This window comes from Palaemon carinicauda, chromosome 42, assembly GCF_036898095.1.
Source record: "Palaemon carinicauda isolate YSFRI2023 chromosome 42, ASM3689809v2, whole genome shotgun sequence".
NCBI lineage: Eukaryota > Metazoa > Arthropoda > Malacostraca > Decapoda > Palaemonidae > Palaemon > Palaemon carinicauda.
The window spans coordinates 29,488,527-29,504,557 of NC_090766.1; the positions used below are offsets into that span (position 1 = coordinate 29,488,527).

General features: G+C 43.1%; 1 protein-coding gene across 1 annotated transcript in view; it reads right to left on the reverse strand.

Moving 5' to 3' along the window:
* Positions 1 to 16,031, reverse strand: part of LOC137632951 (tubulin beta-2 chain) — a 46,466-nt gene that overhangs the window by 18,077 nt on the left and 12,358 nt on the right. Inside the window, exon 2 of the mRNA XM_068365076.1 lies at positions 11,938 to 12,172. Within this exon, the coding sequence (XP_068221177.1) occupies positions 11,938 to 12,172 (235 nt within the window). The remainder of the gene's footprint in view (positions 1 to 11,937; positions 12,173 to 16,031) is intronic.

Here is a 16,031-nt window from a genome sequence, read left to right on the forward strand (position 1 = left end):
GAGGCCGCTCAGACAGAAGTGGCAGATCAAGAGGTCGTGGTCATCGAGGCAGCAGAGGAGGTAGGGGTGCACATCCTCAGCTCAAACAATGAGGATACTCCGGTAGGGGGACGACTGAACTTGTTCAAGGACCGGTGGGCTTTCAGTCCTTGGGCACACAGAGTCACTTCCAACGGACTGGGTTGGAAGTGGAAGAAACAGCCTCCAAAGATCAAGAGATTTTTCCAGAAGACAACACCTCATCTGGAACAATATGTGCAAGACCTTTTGAAGAAGAGTTATCCATTGCACAAGATCTATGAAATTTCAAGGTCGTCTGTTTTGTGTGCCGAAGAAAGATTCGACCATACCTCTAAATATTCTCGACTTATCCCATCTAAACCAGTTTGTTCAGTGCGACAAGTTCCGGATACTGACTACTTCGCAGATACGGACCTTACTACCCCGGGAGGATTACATCGTCTCTATAGATCTTACAGACGCTTATTGGCATCTTCCGATAGGTCGACGCCTCTCTCTCTACCTTGGTTTCAGTCTGGAGAGAAAGGCTTATGTATTCAAAGATATGCCACTCGGGCTCAACATAGCTCCGAGAAATTTCATGAAGGTTATCGACGCAGTCGTTCAACAACTTCGGGAAAAAGCCCTCAAGTAGCGGCGTACCTGGACGACTGGCTAGTGTGGGCTCCCTCAGCACGGGAGTGCACAGAAGCAACCTCTCAGTTATCAGAGTTTCTGAAGTCCCAAGGATTTCAGATCAACTTCAAGAAGTCGAGACTGGCCCCAGCTCAGGTTTTCCAGTGACTGGGGATTCATTGGAACCTACAGTCTCATTCCCTGTCCATACCTCCTTCCAAGAGGAAAGAAATAGCGAAGTCAGTCCGGTCTCTGATCAAGTCAGGAACGACCACCAGGCGATGCCAGGGAAGGGATCTAGGCTCTTTGCAATATGCCTCAGTAACGAACACTGTCCTTAAAGTAAGACTCAAAAAAAGCAAGTTTGGAAACCGAGCGCCTCTACAGCTCTCCGCGACCATTAGAAGAAGACTCCAGTGTTACTCCGAAGGCAACTTCGACTGTGGTCTACGGCCAAGTTTTTCATCACAAACAATACCATTGCGCTTTCCTCCTTCGGTAGCGAGTCTTCATACGGACGCCTCATTGGACGGTTGGGGGGGGTCATACCCCACTCAAGAAAGTGCAAGGAGGTTGGTCGTAGAAATTTCAGCAATTCCACAAATATTCTGGAGGCCATAGCAGTCTTCTTGTCCCTCAAAATGTTAAATTGAAGAAAAACATTCACATTCGCTTAGTCCTCGACAGCAAAGTAATAGTCCAGTGCATCAACAGGCACAGGTCAAGGTCTTCTCAAATAAATCGTGTAATGTTTGCCATCTTTACGTTGGCTCAGAGGAAAAGGTGGCATCTGTCAGCATCTCACCTTCACAGAGTACGGAATGTGATGGTGGACTCCCTATCTCGAACACACCCTCTTGAGACGGAATGGTCTCTAGACGGAAAATCATTCACTTTCGTGCAGGGTCAAGTCCATGGTCTTCAAGTGGATCTGTTTGCAACGTCTCAACAAGAAACTTCCCTGCTATGTAACACCAAATATGGATCTGGCAGCAGTGAGCATGGATGCAATGAAGCTGGATTAGAATCAGTGGGAGAGGATGTACCTGTTTCCACCCTTCAATCTTCTCATGAAGGTTTTTGACAAACTTCGATCGTTCAAAGGGACAGCAGCCCTGGTTGCTCCTCTGTGGCCGAAGAGCAATTGGTACCCCATGGTGATGGAAATGAACCCCAAGTTGGTGCCGTTGTCCAACCCGAGTCGGTCCCAGAAGTACAGAGGAAGATTGTCTACGCTTCATCATGGAAAACTAACAACCTTCATCAATGTTTTTTCGCACTGGCGATGGAAAAGAGGTTCAAAATTCAATGTGACAAGTTGGGGTTTGCAGAAAATTATAAAACTTCCACTACTTTGACTTGGTATAAAACATCGTGGAAGAAATGGGTTAAATACGTTAAGGACACTAATCCAGATTCTATTACTATGGATTTTTGATCGACTTATACACACAAGGTCTAGCATCCTCCACAATATCGTCATACAAGTCAGCCCATGCTAGACCCATTTTATATGCTTTTGATGTAGATTTCAGCTCGGACCACTTCAATAAGATTCCGAAAGCTTGTGCAAGATTAAGACCGTCTGCTCTGCCGAAACCTATCTCCTGGTCATTGGATAGTGTTACAATTTGCTTTGAAAATTGACAATCAACCTGCGTCTATGCGTGATCCGACTCGAAAAGTGATTTTTCTAATTACTATGGCTTCTGGTGCTCATGTCAGTGAGATTGTGGCTCTCTAGAGACTAGGGTCACATTGAATTTACGGATAATGGTGAAGTTAACATATCCTGATCCTACTTTTCTGGCTAAAAATTAGCTTCCCTCTAAACGATGGGGACCGTGGAAAATAGTTCCCCATGTAAGTGATCCCACCCTGTGTTCAGTGCAGTGTTTAAAGGCTTATCTTTTGAGAACAGAGCATTTTAAAGGTGGTCAGTCATTTAAAGGTGAAACAGTTGGATCAGATTTGTCTCTGAAACAAGTGAGAGCAAAGATGGCATATTTTGTAAGAAGAGCAGACCCGGCTAGTATGCCATTGGGTCATGACCCTAGGAAAGTAGATTCCTCATTGAGCTTCTTTCAGTACATATCCTTTGAGGGTCTACAGGCTTATACTGGTTTAAGTCCAACAGGGTGTTCTTCAAGCATTGTATGAAACAATTGGAAGAAATGTCACTTGTGGTGGCCGCGGGTAGCGTTATCAAACCTGCTGCAGCGACGTAGCCCTCAAGTGCGTCCCTGGGCATTCTTCCAGCTAATGTAAACTGTAGGCTTTTGTTTCATGATTAACAAAAAATTTCTTGATTTTCAGGAATCATTATTGTATCCCTGAATGACATATGTACCTAATTTTTTATAGTATACCTATTTTAGTATCTATTAAACTATAGTTCAAATTGTGTGTTTAGTTATAAGACCATATATTTATCATTTATCTTATTCTATTTTATTTTTGTCATACTCTCCTTCCAGTGTTTTATGACAGGTTAAATAAATTTTTCCCTCATGACACCTTGTGTACAAATATATTGGTGATTTATGGTTGGGTAAAAAACATGATCTCCATGCTTATTTTAATTGTAATAATTCTTTGTTCTAATTTTTATAATAAAAGACTAAATTGATGCATGCCTTTTATTTGAAGCCCTAATTTCATTTTAGTGGCAATAAAATTAAGTGTGCCATTTTTATTTTTTATCTTCCTGAACATGCTAAAAAATTATTTATGTTTGGTATTTTGTTCCATACATTTTACTCACTGAGCTTACTACAGTTTAAGTTGTTTGACATCTCATAATTAATATTGGATGTCTCCCCCATAGTGGAAGGTGATGGTCCAAACCGGATCTATTTTTCCTGTCAGGGCCCCTGCGCTTATAGCATCTTGCTTTTCCAACTAGGGTTGTAGCTTAGCCAAGTAATAATAATAGGCCATCCTACTGTTCAAATACAGTTTTATTATGGTTCAGGAATATATGTGGAGATTGATACCTATGCTTTTTCGTTGTAATCCGGTTAACATTTTTTGATTTGGGAACCTTTATTTGAGGCCTCCTGCAGAGTAATAGGTAACTCTCTGGCACACTTCCATCAGGAAGACATGGCTCAAGCCTAAAGAAGGGATTTTGACGTAGGAAAAATAATTTTTGGGCGAGATAGCCATGTCGTCCTGATGGCCCACCTGTGACTGCGTCCCTCCCTTCACAATTCCTCGTAGGAAGCTTCTTTTCCACAGTAGTTCCGCCGCGACATGGAATGAAGCACCATTGAAGTATGGGAGCACCGAAATAGATAGAATATGTAACGGCACCTCACTTATCCTTCCCCTTGGTGGATTACACTGGGTAAAGTCTATTGGGGGTGCAGATATCTATGGTTATCTTGGGATTCGTCCCTGATTATACACAATATCTACAGATAGTCGTTCCGGGGGTTGGAACCCCTTGATACCAGACAGTAATTCTCTCTTAATATCACTCGCAGAAATATTATACAGTAAGAAGCAGCCGAAGGGAACTTCCATCAGGACGACATGGCTATCTCACCCAAAATAGATTTTTCCTATGTCAAATCCCTTTAATGGAAAAGAAGTAGAGTCACATGTTGAAATATTTCTGTATTGACGATTATAGTTATCTAAATGGAGAAAAGAAATATTTCAGTCACAATTGAAATGTAGGAACTTTATAAAATGTGTTAAGACTTAATAAATGAAGGTTTTTGAGGTTCTTTTGAGTATGTACTTGGTAAAATTATGAAGAAAGTGTAAACTACTTACATTGATATGGGAAATTTGTGTCAAAATATTTGTTTTTATGTCACACATCGTATTAGTAGTAAAAAGTTAAAACGTTTGTCAGTTTTTGTCTCAAGATTATCCAAATTAAGGAAGTAATTTCAGTTGCCACCAGTCAAGTAATTAGTAATCTGTCACATGCGCAATTTAGCGCTCCCTCGTAAGGGAAGGTTCTCCAACCCTTGGAGGCGAACCTCTTGGCAGCACTGTTTCCCATCAACAAGCCATCAAGTTGTAGGTTGACAACGAGTGCTACCTCAAAACGTAGGCAGCTCACGAGCTACCATATGAAGCGCAGGATAATGAACAGGGCGGCCGCATCGGCCTTGTGTTCTACGTCGCTGCTATCGGTAGAAAAGAAAATAAAAATTGTGATTAATTACAATTCATGCTCCGCTGCACAACATGAACTATTTTCGAGGAATAAGTCACCTTCCCTGTAAGATAATTCCTCGAAAGGGAGCTGAACTGTTATAACTTTAACTCAAGTAATGAAACAAACACACGGGAGTGTTGAGAACCTGCCAACCATCAACGCAGGGGGGGGGCAGCAATGTAGGGGAGTAGTATCAACACAATGACAACTCCCTTACACTGGATATGTTGTCAACAGTAATTAAAGTTACATGTATCTAACAACATGAAAGTATATTTCCATTTATATATATATATACACGCATATAAATGAAAACACAAGAGAATACAAAAACATAAAACAATCAAGGCAAGTCTTTGCGGGAGAGAACGGCAGCATGTCCATCCTCTACCGAGCCAAAAAGTAAAGAGGTTACTCAGCCGAGAGGTGTGAGTGAGCGGGGTAGCCAGTCTACCCCACGCCCCATCCACTAACTAGCGGATGGGGTAATTATCCCCCACTAAAATTATCATGGCTCGTCTTTCAGCTATGCCGAAAGTATACCCCTATAAATAGCAGAGGGTTTGTATTTACGCATGAAACAAATAAATGTGTTAAACAAGTTAGTGATAATTACATTCTAATTTATTAATTTTTCTTCATTGAAGTAACAAATCTTCTAATGGAAAATTATTAAAGCATACATATATAATTAAATAAAAATAATCCAATGTCAAATCCCATTTTTTCATTGAGTGAGAAAATTTTCTCTTAACTGTAATGCATATGTATATTTTTCATCAGCATTATATATTACATATCAAATATTAATTAAAACAATGTATATATGAACTTCTTTTAATCATTTTCATTTTTTTATTAGAAATTCTATACAAAAGGTTTATCCCTGAATAGTTTACATGTGCTAGCTTTAAAGTTGGGCTGGTCTCTTTGTGTCGTCTTTTTCACCAGAAAATTCCGACAGTGAAACCCTGGAGACCCATCCAATATCTCTTAGAGACCACCCTTCTGCAGCATGGTCTGGACTTAGGCCCTGAGGGCCAGCTCCTTTGCGGTTCCCTTTGCATAGAAGCCGAGATGCACTGGATCCCGACTCAGAGGAGGGAGAGATTGAGTGAACGGGATGCGATACCCTAGGGCGATCACATCAACCGTCCAGGGATCTGTCTTGTGAAGCTGCTACCTCTGCCAGCGGCGCTATAGGCATCCTCCCACAGGTGGTAGGTGTTGAGGGCTGTCATTCCTAGTAGGAGTGTGGCCATCTCCCTTACCTCCCTGCTTTCCCCTGAAGGACTTTGACCCCTTCAGTCCCTTGGACTGAAAGGGCTGCTTAGACACCTTAATTGATTTCAAGTTTTCTGGCATCCTGACATCTAAGGTCATTGATTCCGATAGCATTTATTATATATGAAAAATAAAATAATTCAATTAAAACCATAAAAGTTAAGATGTCATTATAATAGTTATAGTTTTCAGAAGACCTGCTTCTGAAATAAATCTAAAAATGCCGCTCGCATAGTAGGACACGTTCAAGAATCTTGGCAAGGATGAACCTGCCATCCTCACCTCGATCCTCAAACAGATATCCATTTCTCAAGTTATTATAATATAATTAGGGCATTCGGTCAACAAATACCTCACTGTTAAAGGTACTAAACAGTCCTCGCAATACGGTTGGTTTAGACACCTTAAAAGGTCCTGAGGACCTAGCGGTTGAATGGTTAGAGGAAGATGCTTGCTGAGGCCGAGGAAGGTCTACCATAGGATAGAGATGTCATGGTCCCATGGAGGAAAGAATTTTTGGACACACTCTTCCTGGCCGACTCCTTCGACAAGTCATGGAAGCGAACCATGAATCCTAATGATCTGGAAGCGAACCATGAATCCTAATGATCTGGAAGCGAACCATGAATCCTAATGATCTGGAAGCGAACCATGAATCCTAATGATCTGGAAGCGAACCATGAATCCTAGTGATCTTAACCATAAATCTAGCCATGAAGCAGCCTGCATGGCATACTTCGTGCCCCTCTCTATGTTCAGGAGCTCAAGTGCGGACAGTGAGGCCATCAGAGAGGAGTGTGTGTGGAAACTCCCTTCAGGATATGGTGGAAGAGGTAGAGACCGATGTTACAAAGAAGTGGTAGAGACCGAGAGGAGGAACCTGCCCTCATGGAACTGAAAGTTCCAGCTATCTGAGAGATAGCCTTCCCCTTGGCAGATGTCTGGCCTTTGGACCAGGGCAAAGCCGCACTGGACCGGGAAGGCTTCCGTGTCTCAAAATCTCGTCAAGAACCATATCCTTCCCTTCCTGGATGATGGAACCTTGAGTAGATAGCCTGTTAATGGCCCTTATACAGGTATGGAACTGCCAAAGGTATGTTCAGACTCTTTCCTCTCCTGTTCCCAGTGATAGTTGGGAATGGCAGCCTTTGGAAGATTTTCATCCTCCAAGTCTAAGGGGTCGTACACTTCCAGAGCCTGGGGTAGGTCAAGGTCGTCAACTGAAGCCATGGATGGATCGGCCACTAAGGACCGCGTCTGTGCCTCAGCCTCTCTAGCTTCCCTTGCCGCGGTTTAGTCTTGAGAATCAAGACTCCCTTCTCACAGTACGAACCTCCACGATCTTAGGAAGTGGAACCTACGAGACCTTCGAGGACTTGGAAATAAACCTTAGCCTTAGGAGCTGGAGGCTCTTCCTCTAGACAAGGAACAGAAAACAGATGCTGGTCCGGAGGCACTACCTCCATGTCCTGAGGATTGAAATCTCCCTGGGCAAGCCCATGTACTACTCGTCCTAGGATGGATGATGTCAGCATGAGGTGGAGTCACGCCTCTTATCCGTCTCCTCTGCTTCTCCGTAAAGACTTCCTTTGCCTTCATGGGTGTGAAAGGCTATGTATGAATCAGCAGGGGCTTGGTCTTCAGCACGCGAAATGCTTGAGAAGTTTGCCGATTTGCTCGTGAAATCGCGAGATTCAAGCACAAACTTGCGAATTTCACGAGTTCACGTACACGTTTCAAGAGCAAAAGTGTTCGCAACAGGAGCACTAGAAGCCACAGAGGAAGAGGAAAGTCTAACTACTTCCTGCTGCCCCAGAGGAGCACCTACGACCAACGAAGTCAGTAAAGGAAGCTTCTGAGTAGGGACTACTCTTGAAGGAGAACGAGCCACATTGGGACGTGTCTCCAAGCGTCGCGTAGGGTAACGCTTAGCTAAGACTCCCCAGCCCGTGAAAGACACCGAGGGTTTAGCTGGACGCCTGCCTGAGGAGTGGTCACGCTCTTCATCAAGTTGGGTACGAGGTCCTTTGTAAGGTCTGGTTGAGGGACCACGCGCTGATGGACTGCGCGTACGCCTATCTCTACCTTTAGAGGAGGAACGTCTACACTTGATCACGAACACGAGTGTCTAGCTCTTGTTCAAGAACAGCATGAACGTCGCGAAGTGCCTATCTCACGAACGTGAGCATCAGCCTCACGAACGAGAACATCATTCTCGTGAACGATACCCTCGCCAGCGCGAACATAGCCCTCATGATCCCGAGCGTCGTCCTTGTGGGCGTGAAGACCGTCATCGTGATCTAGAATGCATTTAAATCTAGCTCTAGACCTGTCTCGTAATTGTGAAGAATGCGATCGCGAGACTAGTCCTTGTGAAGAGGAACACCTCCTAGAAGAGCGTTGAATCGTGAGCACAAAGCTCTAAAGCGTGAGCGTCTTCTAGGCGAAGAATGCTCTGATTGTGATGACCTACGATCATTATGATCTTCCGATTGCCACAAACGATGATCAAGGGAAGAAGTTCCTGAAGGACGAAGCAATGGCAATGCTCATCCCTTAGCGCTGCTGGTGGAGAGCGCGCTGATCCCTGAAGATCATCACCTGCAACCTGACTGTTCCTGAAGGTGGGAAAAAAAAAAAAAAAAAAAAAAAAAAAAAATTAAGGATTAAGGGACGACAAGGTCCCAGGATGGAGGGGGTTCGTCATCAGCAGGGGGTCGTTGAAGAGGCGAACGTGAACGATCACAATGTCCACGCATAGAAGGACCAGGGGAAAGCTACATATGGACCTCGCACAATTCCATAGAGCGAGATGTCGACGACTCTGGAGAGGGTTCTCTTGTGGCCCCACGCTGAAGGCATTGCAGCCCCTCCTTCAAAGGGGGTCCCGAAATCCCCAAGGACGACCACACCTGAAAAAAATCTGCAAGGGAGAAAGGCAAGCCAGCTGCTGGAGGAGAAGTTGCTCGTCTAGAAGCAACAAACCCCCAGTAACCTGGGGTTGCCTAGAAGCAGCGATTTGCGCTCCTGCTTGTTCGTCCCTCGTGAAAGCGCACTTGAGAAGGACTTTTTGAGAGAGATTTGGGGGTGCAAGAAGGAGAATGTGTTCCGCTCGCTCCTAAGGGAGAACTATTGCGCTTAGACTCTTTCCTGCGCCTTCCAAACTTCTTCCATTGGGAAGCAGACCACTCGCTACACACTGCTCAGGGTGAGCCCTGGTCGCAAGGATGCCCTTGACACGTAGGACACAGAGTGCGGGTCAGTCTCCAATGATGATTATGAAGGTCTCGCATGCAGCACCCTCTCACCCTGGAGACGTTCAAATGATGAAGGCGATCTTAGAAGGAAACGCACACCTGAAAAGAGAAAGCATAAATCATAAGTCCAATGACAGTCATGAGGAGAGCAGACATGTCCGATCTCTACCAAGCCAAAAGAAAAAGTGACTTCACTCACAGCTGTGAGAGTATATATAGAGGCAGCTGGGTACTCCCCAGCCACCACCTGCCTACCAGCTAAGCAGTTAGGCAGAGTTGCCACCTCACATTCAAAGTCTAATGGCTACCTCCAGCTGCAGCTGAAAGAATATCCACAACTCTAGGTTTGTTAGTATGGGAACAACAATAAAAGTTTTATTCAAAATTAATTAGCTGTGATAATCACTCAGGAGAACAACCTAACCCATGGATGGGAAAGGTGTTCCCCGAGCGGCTTAGCGTCAAGATTCTGATGTTGTACTCCCTCTGTCGGCTGCCAATGTAGAACGAGGAGAGCGGCGTCCTCAGCGGACCAGTTAGGCTCTGAGTAAGCTACAAGCAGGTTTCCTTATGATGAACTCACAGGAAGCAAACTTACTTCGACGGCTGCTTTTCTGGTCCAATACAGCAGGGGAACCCCTCTCTCTACAGGACCTCCACTGTCGTTACATCTTGTTTGTTCAGAGTATTCAACGTATATCACGTACTGTTCATTTACTGTTGAATCGTCACTGTTATAAGACTCTTAGAATAGTCTTTAGTTTCCTCTTGAAAGCCTTGTCTTCAATCATTCGGATGTCTCGTGGGAGCTTATTGTAGTTCCGGGCCGCATATTTAAAGGCTCTGGAGCCGAGACATATCAAGGCTCCAATAGTTTCAAACCATCCAACTTTTCTTGGCACGATTTGTTAGCTGCGCAATATATAGCAATTCTCTTCAGTATTTTGGATGACCGGTTCTGATAACTTAGTGGGTTATTGTACACATCTTAAATATATTCTCGCTTTAATCGGCACTAGTGCAAATCGATTAGTATCGGGGTAAGCCTTTCTCTAGGTGGGACACCTTTTATCAGTCTTGCTCCTCAGTTTTGTTCTCATTTGATTTTGGTTGTTTAATCGTCATCCATTCTCTAACACTATCAATGATTCAGTTTAGAGTTTCAGTAGTGTCATCTATATTATTTATGGAGAAATAAAAGTGCGTCATCCGCAAATAGTTTGAACTTCACACCATGCCTTCGTAGTATTTTCGAAAGAGCATAGTAGAGATGCAGAATAAGATTGGGCTAAGTACATTCCCCTGGGGTACCCCTCTTTATAGGTTCATTTGATGAATAGTTTCCCATTTGCACAAAGTAATTTCTACCAACCAAGAAGTCTTTTAGGTATTCGAAAGCTTGATCTTCAACACTGATGCACCATAGATCATTTGGTAGCAGTTCATGCACAACTGGATCAAAATCAACACTAAGATTGACCAATATTTAAATACAACATTTATTTTCATCCATCATTTCCAGCATATCTTTTGCAAAAGAGCAGATGGCTGTCCCCGTAGAGTAGTTTTCTGTAAGCAGATTGGTTGTCATACAAAGCTTCTATTACTTCCAAGTGACTGAGTAGTTGTTCAAGAATTATGTATTCAAGCACTTTTGAAACAAAGGATTGAAACGAAATGGGCCTGTATGAGCTTAATGTAACATCTGAAGGGAGGAGCATTAACACAAGGATGATTCCCTGCAGCGGAGGCTGGGTCACAGTGCTTGGAGAAGCGGAGGGGACCACCAGACTACGGGTTGTCCAGCATCAAAGGGGAAGAGACCGTAAGAGATGATTTCGCCACACGAGAAAAGCTCCACTAAGCCGACAAGAAAACAGCAACACTCATACTCTAATGATATAAGAATGTTTATATATAATAGTAAATAAAAATATTACACAAATGTTTAAATATATATAAAAACTTTCAGGTAAAAAGAAAATCAAAAGGAGAGTACTGGAGAGAGAAAAAAAAAAAAAAAAAAGGTAGTTGAGCAGAGAAACTAACGTCTACTCTCACCTAACCCAAAGTAAAAAGTGACGAGACAACATAGGTGTGTGTGAGCGAAGTTGCCACCTACTCCTAGTCTCCTACCCTTCGCTAACTAGCGGTAGGTTAGTTACACGTCGGTCAAAGTCTTATGGCTAATCTTGTAGCTTACGCCAAAAAGCATAATCCTTATAAATAGCGAAAGGGTTTGTATTTTGTACTGGAACAAAATTTATTTATAAGTAAAGAAATGTTGGACAGCAGGATGGAAGAACTAAAATGGGAACAAATGTAGAAAATTTGGCTAAAAATGGGAGAAGCTAGGCATTGATGTAATTCTAAATTGACCCTTTAGTAATGCCTACATATCACTGTGTGAAGTAGACTGTCACTACTAACCCTAAGGCACATGGTTATTGATGACTGTTACTAACTTTTTAATAAGCAAAGAAATGGTATAAAGTAATGAATTTCTACAAATATAAAAACTCAGACTTTACTCTACTTTCACTGATCACTTAACATTTAAGGAAAGTCAATACAAGAACTTACCAAATACAAAGCTATCTGGCTTGAATAACTGTCCATGGGGACCAGCTCTTACACTGTCCATAGTACCTGGCTCCAGGTCAACCAAAATGGCTCTGGGAACATATTTGCCCTGGTTTCCTTCGTTATAATAAACACTAATCCTCTCTAATTGGAGATCCATGAGGTCTTTGTCACCACCCGCAGTGTATTCTCCGGTTGGTTGAATGCCATGTTCATCACTTATGATTTCCCAGAACTGGAACAATAAAAAAAAAAATTAAAATTCCACAATTCACTGCTTACATTAACATCCACTGCTTACATTAGCATCTTGTAAAAATTACTCTCGTGTATGCATCCATGCAAGATTAATAATTTATACAGTAAAGTCAGGAGTAAAAAATAAACTTTTGGTAGCAAGAGTAATGCTTTAGCACAAATTAAAATAACTTACACCAAAGTACATTAGGGGATTTTAAAAGATTAGAAACTAAGTCACACAACAAAACGGTTTTTGACGTAGGAAAAATCATTTTGGTGGAGAGAGCCATGTCGTCCTGATGAAAGTTCCTTCGGGCAGCTTCCTACTGTATATTTCTGCGAGTGATATTACAAGAGAATTACCGTCAGGTATCACGGGGTTCTAACCCCCGAAATGACTATCCTAAGATATCGTCTATAATCAGGAACGTATTCCTAGATAACCATAGATATCTGCACCCCAAACAGACTTAACCCAGTCTAGGAATCTAAGGAGGAGGATACATGAGGAGCCATTACATATCCTCTCCCTTCATAGTACTACTCTTCTCTGATAAACTCATTCCACACAGCAGCGCAACTACCGTGAGAAGAGGCATCCGATGAGGCATCAGGGAGGGACCAAGTAACGGGTGGGCCATCAAGACGACAGGGCTATCTCCCCCAAAAATGGATTTTTCATACGTCAAAATCAGTTTTTTGGGGCTCGAGCCATGTCATCCAGATGGAAGTGTGCCAGAGAATTACCTATGCCTCGGTAGGAAGCCTCTAAGAGGTCCCAATACCAAAATGCACTTATAGGATGACTCCGTCAAGGTATAGGTATCACTCAACTATATACAGCAGTGTCCCAGAACAGTTTGGAGGCAGAAATGACCAGCATGATGGTCCGAGAAAGAGGTAATGAGGAGCAAAGGACCGCCCTCCGCAATTGGAAAATCACCTGATTCTTGTTTCAGGAACTAAGGAACCCTTAACTAAAGGAGGCATCACAGGTGAGGCGTATGGATCCAAAAACCCGCCAAGAGATTAAATCCAATTATGGTCAGGAAAGATAATAATGAGAAGGTACACGAAAGTTAATGCCGCTACAGTAATTTAATTATAATAGTAGAGCGTAAAAATAAAAGGCATGTAACAATCCACAGCCTTTTACTCACAATAATCAGTGCCAAGGTTAACAAGCAACCATCATTAACCGCATATGGGAAATTATTGTACAAAGCAAATGCATACCGTCCATACCCATACATAAGGTAACATTAGGGGACAAGTCATGACACAAGGAACCATAGGAAACTTACGACAAGGTAAACCTGATCAAGAGTCACATGATCACGTTTGTACAAAAAGGAGTAATCACCCAAACCAAATGAGATATAGCTAAACTACCATTGAGACATTTAAGCTGTAGCACTGAAGGAACACACACAGCGTCAGAAAGACACCAGTGAATCTGAAAAGGAAATGATGAAGTGCATTGTTTCCTTTAAGCAAAAACTACTGTTTACTCATTGCCAATAACAAGCTGAAGGAGTGCCCTAGGACGTATTGTGGGCTACATCGTAGCAGCGGGTTTGATAACACTTCCCACAGCCACCACAAACTGGCGTGTCTCCTCCAATTGCTTCATATAATGCCTGAAGAAAACCCAAGTGGACTTCCGACCAGTATATACCTGCAGTCCCTCTAAGAACATATACTGGAAAAAGTTCAAGGAGGAAGCCACATCCCTAGGGTAGAGACACGATGTCTTACAAGGCGGGTCCGCTCTTCGTATGAAGTAAGTAATCTTAGTTCTTAACTGATTCAGAGACAAATCAGACCACACTATCATTTTGAAACAAAAGACCACCCTTAAACTGCACTGTTCTCAGCAAAAACACTTGGACAATGCATTGGAGACAGGAGAGGATCACTAGGTAGGGGAACTTTTTTCTATAGACCACAAAGTTTAAAAGGAAGTTCATTCTTAGCCAGAAAAGTGGGATCAGGGTATAAATTAACCTCACCATTATCCACAAATTCAATGTGGTTCTCGTCTCTAGAAATCTTCACGATGTCACTAACCCGAGCACCGGAAGCCTTCCCAATTAAGAAGATGACTTTGTGAGTGGGATCAGGAATAGAAGCCTTTTGATTGCCTATGTCCAAAGCAAATTGCAAAACTTAGTCCAAAGACAAGAGATAAGCTTCGGTGGAGCCGACAGCCTTAGCCTTGCACAAAACTTCGTAACTGTGTTGAAGAAATCAGAGGTAAAGTCGACATCAAAGGCGTATAGTATAGGTCCAGCGAGGGACTAAGGGTACGACGAAAACATGGAGGAAGCTAGACCTCAAACATGCAAAGTAAGCTGGAAACCTAAACAAAAATCCAAAGAAATCGACCCTGGATTTGTCTGACATATTAGACCCATTTCGTCCATGACGTTTCATACCAAGTCATGGTATTAGAAGATTAATTTCCACAAAAACCCACTTATCACGTTGAATTTTAAACTTCATTCCCAGGACTAGGGCGAAACAAATCAGGAGATGAAGATTGTTCGTTTTTCATGATGAAGCATAAACAATTTTTCTCTGTCTATCCTGAGACAGAATCAGGATGGTCACGGCACCAAGTTGGGGTACAAATCCGTGACAATGGGAAAAAAGTTACTCTATGGCTACCGAGGAGCCACCAGAGCCGCCATCCCTTGAAAAATCCAAGCCTGTCCGAAACCTTCACGAGGAGGTTGAGCAGTTTTAACAGGTAAATTGTTGTCCAACAATTCCCATCCAGGGACATTGCATCTATGCCCACTGCTGCTTGAACTACTGTCGGTGCTACCTAGCAGGAAGTATGTTGAGACTCATCGCAAACAGATCCACTTTAAGGCCAGAGACTCAATCCCACTGAAGGGGAGATATTGACAAGTGCCAACCTTTCTTTTGAGCCAACGTAAAGACGGCTATCATTACGTGGTTTAACTGAGGAGACCTCGACCCTTGTCTGTTGATGCAATAGATTATAACAGTGTTGTCGAGGTTTAGATGGATATGAATGATATGAATGTTCTCCTTCGGGTATAATTTCTTGAGGGACAAGAAGCCGGCCATGGATTCCAGAATATTGATGTGGTATTGTTAAAATTTCTGAGACCAACAGCCTTACACTTTCTTGGGCGAGTTATGACCCCCCCCCCCAACCATCCAACGAGGCATCTGCACAATGTGCCACTACTGGAGGAGGAAAGCGCAACGGCACTGTCTGTGAAAGACTTTTGGCAGTGGACCACGGTTTTAGTTGCTTGTGCAGTAAAACTGGAGTCTGCTTCTGATGGTCGGGAAGAGCTTTGGAGGCTCTCCTTCCCAAAACTCTGTTAGAGTCGTACATTGAGGATAAGGTTCGTGAATTGTAAAGATCCTCGAACCCCTTCCTGGCGTCACCTGGTTATCATCCCCGACTTGATCAGGGACTTGACTGGAGTCTCTATTTCCTTTCACCTGGAGGGAGGAATAGATCGGAAGCGAGACCTAAGGTCCCAACAAATCTCCAACCACTGGAAGTCTTGAGCTGGAGCCAGTTTCGAATTCTTAGTTAATCTGAAATCCAAGAGACCAGAGGAACCATATAACTCGATGGGCTGCTTCCGAGCACTCTGTGCCGAGGGAAGTTACACTAGCCAGTCGACCAGGTACGCCTCTACTTAAAGGTCTTTCTCTTGAAGTTGTTGACGAACGCGTCGGTAAACTTCGAGAAAATCCTCGGAGCTATGTTGAGCCCTAATGGCATAGCTTTGAAAATGTATCCTCTTCTAGATAATAAGAATTATATAATAAAGAAGTCAGAACCTAACTGTTAACTGCAGTTC